The following is a 9,815-nucleotide window of genomic DNA, read 5'->3' on the forward strand; positions in this document are numbered from 1 at the left end:
GCCCCTTTAAAGCGAGCACAGGAGCTTCACTCGCTTCAGAGCAGTAAGTGTCTGCTACGATCAGTAGCCTCACACTCACTATTTATGCCAGGCAGTGGCGATCATGCCGCTACCTAGCTTCTTCTGCCTGCAAATAATCATTTTTTTGGTGTACCGTACATTTAATGGTAAAATAATTGTCTTTAGAAAGAACTATTGTTCATGCAAAAAAACAAGCCCTCATGTGGATCTGTAGGTGAAAATATAAGAGTTATGGATATTAAATGGGCTTCATCCTTAACCCCTTAACAACAATGGACGTAAATGTACGTCATGGTGACGTGGTTCTTAACACACCATGACGAACATTTACGCGCCGACATGTCGCAAAAAACAAGCCCTTATATGGGTCTGTAGATGGAAATATAAGAGTTATGATTTTTAGAAGGCAAGGAGGAAAAAACGAAAATGTAAAAATAAAATTGGTCTGGTCCTTAAGGCCAAAATGGTCCTGGTCCTTAAGGGGTTAAAGGGGTACTCCGGTGAAAACCTTTTTTCTTTTAAATCAACTGGTGGCAGAAAGTTAAACATATTTGTGAATTACTTCTATTAAATATCTTAATCCTTCCAATACTTATTAGCTGCTGTATGCCACAGAGGAAATTCCTTTCTTTTTGGAACATTGATGACATCACGAGCACAGTGCTCTCTGCTGACATCTCTGTCCATTTTAGCAACCATGCATAGCAGATGTATGCTGAAGGCAGCATGGTGGCTCAGTGGTTAGCACTGCTGCCTTGCAGTGCTGGGGACTTGGGTTCAAATCCCACTAAGGACAACAATAAATAAAGCGTTATTATTATAATAACATCAGCAGAGAGAACTGTGCTCGTGATGTCATCAGAGAGCATTCCAAAAATAAACTAATTTCCTCTGTAGTATTCAGCAGCTAATAAGTACAGGAAGGGGTAAGATTTTTTTAATAGAAGTAATTTACAAATATGTTTAACTTTCTGCCACCAGTTGATTTAAAAGAAAAAAGGTTTTCATTGGAGTACCCCTTTAAGCAGATGGTTTAACTCTTTTGGTTTCTGGGCTTTTTGAACATTTTACCTCTCTGTTAGCCAGGACTTAAATGGGCACTGTGATTAAAATATTTTTTTGCATACAGCAGGTAAAATAAATAAGATTTGTAATTTACACCCTGTATAAAAAAATGCCTTTTTTCGTTGTTTTGATGGCCTTTTTAATCTGGGCGCTAGGGGTCACCCTTCTGGTCCAGACTGCATTCCGACTGCACAAAAGCACAGACCTGGAGACCAAACTACGGAAGTGCGGTCTGGCCATAGGCAGTAAATAGCACTCTCTCATGCCAGGAGACCAAAGTCTGTGCTTTTAAGCAGATGGAATGCAGTCTGAACCAGAAGGGAGACCCCCCCCCCCCAAGTTGCCAGCTTTATAAGGCCATGAAAGTGGTTAAAAAGGAAGGGACAGCTAAGGCATACCAGTTGGCTAGCAATAAACTCGGATGTGCTATTCCTCTGTTATTGCTATGCTTTGCCTTTTTGTGAAAAATAAAGATATTTTGAAAAAAACAAACAAAAAAAAACCTTAGATCTGCTTACACAGCCTATGAACTTTAAAGTGGTACTCCACTAGCCAGCATTTTGAAATAAATGTTCCGAACGCTGTTTTCGCGCTGCGGGGGGTCGACTACGCCCTTTGTGACATCAGACATGCCCCTTCAATTCAAGTCTAAGGGAGGGGGCATGACGGCTGTCACACCTCCTCCCATAGACTTGCAATGAAGGGGCGTGGCTGACACACGCAGTGCGAAAACAGCGTTTGGAACATTTACTTCCAAACATTGGCCAATGGAGTACACCTATAGTATCTCATAGTACAAAAAGAGCCAGTTGCTCTGGTCTTTGCAATATGGGTGGAAAGGCTAGAGCAGTTAAACAGATCAGTGGGATACTGACTTCTTCAGACACTTTAAGCCTTTTTTGGCACATCTAGCCAGAGCTAAGCAGACTGCTACATACATTCAGACCCTCAAAGAAATGTAGTTAGGGCCCTAAAGATGTTAATACAGTTATTAAGATGTTATTGCGCCTCAAACAGTTCTCTATATCATCTATGCAACTCAGAACCCCTGTAACCTGGCGCTGCAGTGAATCAACCCACTCCGGCAGAGGATGTAAAGTATCTTCCACCACAGAGACCCTACACTACACTTTGTCAGTGCGTTCACGTATCTTTTGGGTCTAATGTTGCAGAAAAAAAAAAATTCGGGCCTCACAGATAGCAGGCAGAGAGGCACTTGTGATATAGGGTCTGCAGTTGGGGCTCCACAGAGGGCCAGCCAGTCCATAAAGGCCAAGAAGAGCACCACAAGTCCCAGAAAACCAGGGACCACAGAGAGCAGGTGAAAAGTCATCTACGTGAGCAGATCCCAGAAGCCAGTGCAAGCACCACAAGTCCCAGCAGGAGCCCAGCCAGGGCACAGATGTGCTCACTAAGCAACCCCCAGTAGCTGACAGCCAGGAGCAGGGAAGCGTAGGAGGCTCCAGCCCGGTCTTGCAGTGTGACATCAGCAGCTGCACTCGCCCTCTGGCGGGAGCTGCTATGGCCACCAGTAAAGAAGGCCCTGCCCATGAAGGTCTAAGATGGCGCCTGTTCTTCAGGATGGCTGAGGGTCCAGAAGAGCAGAAGATCCAGGGGGTCCTTCCCACAGCTCACCACCACACAGCCCGGACATGGAGGATGCACCAGCCAGCACCAACTTGGGACCTCCGCCGCACTCCACCGCCCAGCACCTCGGGCTACGGCTACTGGAGACCACCCGCACCACTCAGAGCCACTGGATCAAAAGCAGCACCCCGTTATCCTGCAACCCGGAGGGACCGGCAAGGAAAGGGTAAGTGTTCAGGGTATAGAGCAGCAGGGCAGCGGGAGCTCCTAGAGTGCATGTCCGCTCACACCGGGCCGTGCCCTCAAACATGCAACATTTATGACAAATCTGTCAAAAAGACACATGAGACCTGGTTTAAAAATATACAAATTTTTTACCAATGTATATTACAAATATACATATGGCATTATCTACATTATATAAAAAGTTGACTAACTTATGCTTACATTATACCTGCTGTACCAGTTGTTAGTATAGGTAATGGACTGCTACATCCTTTCAGTGCAGCTCAGAATGCAATTGCCTCCATAAGATGGCTGTACATGAAGGAGCATGTGACATACACATCAGTCATATGCATTCTCCATGGAGATGCACTACACATCTATGTAGAAAAGTCCCCAGTTCTAAACTTGTATATGTGTATTATAATTTGTTTTTCAGATATTCAGTATTTGAATATTTTCTCTTATTTTCAGTGTCCAACTCTCAGCCAGGAATCTGCTTCTCCATTTGTTTTTATTTGTGCAAACCCTCAGGAGCTACTCATAAAGTTCCCTATTAAAGGACAACACAAGATCTGTAAGTGCTAAAATATATTGATCATTTAGATCTTTGTTTTGAAAGAACTTTTAGCGCAAAACTGACACTGTTATGCTTAATGCCTCAAGTTGTGATGGTGGGAGCAACCCTGCAACTGTTCCATGCCTCACTGGCTTAGAGTGAAAATCAAATCTTGACAATGTAAACATTCCCTTGTGTCAGTCTTTAATACAAGAGTGAGTGAAGTGTCTGTTACCAGATCTGCAGATCCCTTCTCAGTTCTTCTTGTAGAACTTCTTAAACTTATTCAATAAACAATAAATAGGCCAATGTTGTCCTGAGTAATAAGGGCAGCGACCAGCCGATGAACAAGCAAATGCTCATTTGTAAGCTGATTGTGTCGTTTTGACATGCTTAAAGGGGTACTCCACCCCTAGACATCTTATCCCCTATCCAAAGGATAGGGGATAAGATGTCTGATCGCGGGGGTCCCACCGCTGGGGACCCCCGCAATATAGCATGCGGCACCCACCTGTTTCTGCTCCGGAAGCGCTTGAGGGTCTGGGTCCCGACCACGGGAACGGAAGATCTTGACGTCACGACTCCGCCCCGTGTGACGTCTCACCCGCCCCCTCAATACAAGTCTATGGGATGGGTGCTTGTTTACAGGGCTGTTCAGCTTGTCTTATAAGGCCGTTTGACACAGACTGACATGCAGGCTGCCCCCCCACTTCCCACTGGGGCTAAGAAATGCAGCTGCTGCCATCAGCATGGAAGTGAATGGGGGTTGTTGAAGTGGTGTAGCAGAGAGGGTTATGTGGTTTTCACAAATCTTATTCTTTTCTGTGGGAGTTAGCACATTGGGCCTGGCTGTTTCTCTAATCCTGGCCACTTTTCTATTTTTTACAGCAGCCACTTCAACAGGTGGGATAGGAGTTAGGAAACTCCCATTCTGCAGATAGATACTGGTGACAGTGGCAGAACGCCCATTTTTCAGACATTTATCCGGTGGTGGTATTTACAATTTTAGTTTCCCTACTTGCCATGATGAACACCCGCAGTGTAGAACGTTGTGAAAAGTTATTGCAACTGTAATTATCAAATACACCTATTTTTTTTTAAAGAAAAACAGTCATCAGTGTCGCCACACTAACCTGCTGCTTCAGGCACATGAGTATAGTTGACATCAGTGTCACCGGCACTACCTGACTATAGCAACAGGTTAGGGTAGTGACACTGATGAGAGTTTATCTTTAATATCAGCAATGGTGAGGGTATTCTGAGAGTTGCAGTTTCACTAATTATAACTTACAAGTGACTAAAGCACTGATGGGACAGAGCCAGGCATAATACACAATCATATCAGAGTCTCGCAGGTGACGTCTTCGCTGTAGGATTTCCTTTTCCTCCTTCATCTTCAACAGCTAAATTCAACCCCTGCATTTGTCATAAATGTCTAAGATGAGAACATTCATTTAACTCCTGTTAAACCGACCTGCCCTCAGTTCAGAGGTGATTCTGCAATAAGACCTTAGTAGTCTGAAAAAGACTAGTTTCTTAGAGCAGTTGTGCAGCCTTTTGTTTGTGTGTCCAAGGACCGCATTGTCGGATTGAATCAGTCCCAAGGGATACAATAAATTTTGAAGAGGTATTACCATAAGACCCTTTCTAAATTATACAAGGTAAATGTCAGATAGATGCAGTCTCCAGTGATTCCCTTTTTTATAAAAAAAATTTTTATAAAAAAGGACCCATACTGCAGTGTAAAGAGCAGGTAACCTGCATATATCGTCTCTCTCCCTTCTAGAAAATGGGAGTTAAAAAAAACTGCGTATTAACGCTATTCATAATCCATGAAGTTGTTTTTTTTCATGGGCAATATATATATATTTTTTTAAACATTGTGGGAGATAGTCATGGCCGTAATTGTCAGCACCCCTGAAATTTTTCTAGTAAATGAAGTATTTCACACAGTAAAACATGTTTTGCTATACACATGTTTATTCCATTTTGTGTGTATTGGAACTAAACCAAAAAAGGAGGGAAAAAAGCTAATTGGACATAAGGTCACACCACACTCCAAAAATTGTCTGGAAAAAATTATTGGCACCCTTAACTTAATATTTGGTTGCACACCCTTTTGAAAAAAATAACTGAAATCAGTCGCTTCCTATAACCATCAATAAGCTTCTTACACCTCTCAGCCGGAGTGTTGGACCACACTTCCTTTGCAAACTTCTCCAGGTCTCTCTTGTTGGAAGGGTGTCTTTTCTCAACAGCAATTTTTAGATCTCTCCACAGGTGTTCAATGGGATTTAGATCTGGTCACTTCAGAACTCTCCAGCGCTTTGTTGCCATCCATTTCTGGGTGCTTTTTGATGTATGTCTGGGGTCATTGTCCTGCTGGAAGACCCAAGATCTCAGACACAATCCCAGCTTTCTGACACTGGGCTGTACAGTGGGACCCAAAATCCGTTGGTAATCCTCAGATTTCATGATGCCTTGCACACATTCAAGGCACCCAGTGCCAGAGGCAGCAAAACAACCCCAAAACATAATTGAACCTCCACCATATTTCACTGTTGGTACTGTGTTCTTTTCTTTGTAGGCCTTATTCTGTTTTCGGTATACAGTAGAATGATGTGCTTTACCAAAAAGCTCTATCTTGGTCTCATCTGTCCACAAGACTTTTTCCCAGAAGGATTTTGGCTTACTCATGTTCATTTTTGCAAAATTATGTCTTGCTTTTTTTTATGTCTGTGTCAGCAGTGGGGTCCTCCTAGGTCTCCTGCCATAGCCTTTCATTTCTTTTAAATGTGGACGGATAGTTTGTGCTGACACTGAGGCTCCCTGAGCCTGCAGGAGAGCTTGAATATCTTTGGAACTTCTTTGGAGCTGCTTATCCACCATCCGGACTATCCTGTGTTGACACCTTTTTCATCAATTTTTCTCTTCCGTCCACGGCCAGCTACAGTGCCTTGAGTTGCACACTATGGACAAAGGCAAATCTAGATCTCTGGAGTTGGACTTGTAACCTTGAGATTGTTTGATGTTTTTCCACAATTTTGGTTCTCAAGTCCTCAGACAGTTCTCTTCTCCTCTTTCACAATGCAAAGACTAAGTGAACTTCTCTCCTTTTTATCTGATTTCAGGTGTGATTTTTTATTTTGCCCACACCTGTTACTTGCCCCAGGTGTGTTTGAAGGAGAATCACATGCTTGAAACAATCTTATTTTTTCACAATTTAGAAAGGGTGCCAATAATTTTGTCCAGACCATTTTTGGAGTTTGGTGTTACATTATGTCCAATTTGATTTTTTTCCTCCATTTTTTGGTTCAGTTCCAATACACACAAAGTGAATAAACATGTGTTACTGCAATCCTTTTCTGTGAGAAATACTTCATTTTCTTGAAAAATTTCAGGGGTGCCAACATTTACGTTCATGACTGTGTATGAAACTGCTTTTGCACCTAGCTCAACAAGAAGGTTATCAGAAAGTAAGTGTGGGGTCATTAAAAGAAGACTTCTTAAATCAGAAGTTGTGCAAAACTGTGTAAAAATGGTGTCTTGGTGTAAACTTACACTAGGCAATCTAATCATGCACCAGATTATGAAACTGCATGACTCACTGTTATAAATTAGCTGCATTCTTAGACTAGTTTAAGCTTACACTAAGAAATAAAGGGTGGGCCATTTATATGGGTACACCTTAATAAAATGGGAATGGTTGGTGATATTAACTTCCTGTTTGTGGCACATTAGTATATGTGAGGGGGGAAACTTTTCAAGATGGTTGGTGACCATGGCGGCCATTTTGAAGTCGGACATTTTGGATCCAACTTTTTTTTCATTAGGAAGAGGGTCATGTAGCACATCGAACTTATTGGGAATTTCACAAGAAAAACAATGATGTGCTTGGTTTTATCGTAATTTTATTCTTTCCTGAGTTATTTACAAGTTTCTGACCACTTATAAAATGTGTTCAATGTGCTGCCCATTGTGTTGGATTGTCAATGCAACCCTCTTCTCCCACTCTTCACACACTGATAGCAACACCGCAGGAGAAATGCTAGCACAGGCTTCCAGTATCCGTAGTTTCAGGTGCTGCACATCTCGTATCTTCACAGCATAGACAACTGCCTTCAGATGACCCCAAAGATAAGTCTAAAGGGGTCAGATCGGTAGACCTTGGGGGGCCATTCAACTGGCCCACGATGACCAATCCACTTTCCAGGAAACTGTTCATCTAGGAATGCTCGGACCTGACACCCTTAATGTGGTGGTGCACCATCTTGCTGGAAAAACTCAGGGAACGTGCCAGCTTCAGTGCATGGAGAGGGAAACACATCATCATGTAGCAATTTTGCATATCCAGTGGCCTTGAGGTTTCCATTGATGAAGAATGGCCCCACTATCTTTGTACCCCATATACCACACCATACCATCAATTTTTGTGTTCCAACAGTCTTGGAGGGATCTATCCAATATGGGTTAGTGTCAGACCCATAGCAGTGGTTTTGTTAACTGAACCAGTTTCACAAAACTTAGCAAGCCGTTTGCTAACTGTAGCATGGGAGATGGGTGGTCTCGTAGGGTGTCTTGCATTGAAATCTGCTGCAATGACCCGGTTACTGCGTTCACCAGAAATCAACACAATTTCTATCCCCTCCTCACGTGTTAACCTCGACGACATGTGAATGGCTGTAAACAAAGAGAAACTTGTAAATGATTCATGAAAGAATAAAGTTAAGTTAAAACCAAGCACACCAAACTTATTGGGAATTTCACAAGAAAAACACTGATGTGTCACATGACCCTCTTCCTATTGAAAAAACAAAAGTTGGATTCAAAATGGCCGACTTAAAAATGGCCTCCATGGTCACCACTGATCTTGAAAAGTTCCCCCCTCACATATACTAATGTGCCACAAACAGGAAGTTAAAGGAGAACTCCAGAACATAAAAATAGTCGCCCATACTGCCGGCAGTAAAAAAAAAATAAAGATGTACTCCGCTCCCCCGGGGCCTCCGGTAACCGGCTCCGGCCTTCCGCCGTGATCCTCTTCCTGGTTGCCAGTGGTCGGAGAGTCTTACTGCACTCAGCCAATTACCGGCCGCAGTTAAGTCCCGGCCGGCGATGGGCTGAGCGGCAGTGTGACTTTTTCAGCCCCGGCTGCAGGTGCTGGTGTAGTGAAGGATTTTGTGTCCTGAAGCGTTTTCACACTGCCGCTCAGTCTATCGCCGGTCGAGTCTGACTTCGCTGCCGCTGGTGATTGGCTGAGCGCAGTATGATTCATCCGACCACCGGCAACCAGGAAGTGGATCACGGCGGAGACCGGAGCCGGAAGTTATGTTCATCTTTATTTTTTTACTGCCGGCAGTATGGGCGACAATTTTTATATTCCGGAGTTCTCCTTTATTATCACCAACCATTCCCATTTTTTATTAAGGTGTATCCATATAAATGGCCCACCCTGTATAATGTGTTTTTTTTTTTTTTTTTTTTCAATTTATTTCCCCCCAGATTTCACATAAAAATGTATACTACAAATGTTTTGGTTTATATATTATTTTTATATAACATTGTGTTTTGTTTTGTTTTTTTCCCAGGGAGACTAGATTCTAAAATCCACCAAGGTGCCAAGAAAGGATTGATGTTCAGGAAAGAGAAAACGTGACAAGCTGCAGAAAGTGGCACAAGATTCTGCAGATGAAGGCTTCAATATACTTTTTCAATAATAGAATTTCTAAATATTGTTTGCTCTTAACTTTTGATTTTGGATTTGTGAATACTTTCCAAACAAAAATAATAATAAAGAGCTATTTAATTTTAAGTTTGTATAATGGATAAACTAGGCAAAAGGAAGTCCATGGAGTATGATGTGTTGTGACATTTTGTTGGAATTTATGCATAACTTTAACCATTTTTATAGCCATTGTAATGCAGAATTAGAAGACTGGTTACAGATGCTTTAATGGCGTATAGTGACCCCACGACCTACGATGGCCCCGACATACGATAATTTCAACATGCGATGGCCTCTAAGAGGCCATCGCATGTTGAAGGCAGCGTCTACATACGATGCTTTTGTATGTAGGGGCCATCGCATAAACGGCTATCCGGCAGCGCAGACTGCTCCAGCTGCCGCCGTATAGCCGTTTACGGTGCCCCGTGTACTGCGGTGATAGTCTCTTAGCTGTTCTCGGGGCTCCGGAGCGTCCTCTTCGGGATCCCCTGCATCGGCGGCTCTCTCCTTCATCGTCATCACGTCGATGCGCACGCTGTCCCGTCATCCAATAGGAGCTGCATGACATGACTGCGGCGACGGAGAGCAAGGATCCCGGGGAAGCAGAGACGTCAGTAGCGTCAGGGACACCCC

At 43.2% G+C, this 9,815-nt stretch overlaps 1 protein-coding gene across 1 annotated transcript in view; it reads left to right on the forward strand.

Moving 5' to 3' along the window:
- The window catches only part of TRIP4 (thyroid hormone receptor interactor 4), a 47,319-nt gene extending 37,883 nt beyond the window's left edge, over positions 1 to 9,436 (forward strand). Inside the window, exons 12-13 of the mRNA XM_056572656.1 lie at positions 3,373 to 3,475; positions 9,046 to 9,436. Coding sequence (XP_056428631.1) covers positions 3,373 to 3,475; positions 9,046 to 9,113 — 171 coding nt within the window. The 3' untranslated portion in view covers positions 9,114 to 9,436. The remainder of the gene's footprint in view (positions 1 to 3,372; positions 3,476 to 9,045) is intronic.
- Positions 9,437 to 9,815: the final 379 nt, after the last annotated feature.

This window comes from Hyla sarda, chromosome 4 (assembly GCF_029499605.1).
Source record: "Hyla sarda isolate aHylSar1 chromosome 4, aHylSar1.hap1, whole genome shotgun sequence".
Taxonomy (NCBI): domain Eukaryota; kingdom Metazoa; phylum Chordata; class Amphibia; order Anura; family Hylidae; genus Hyla; species Hyla sarda.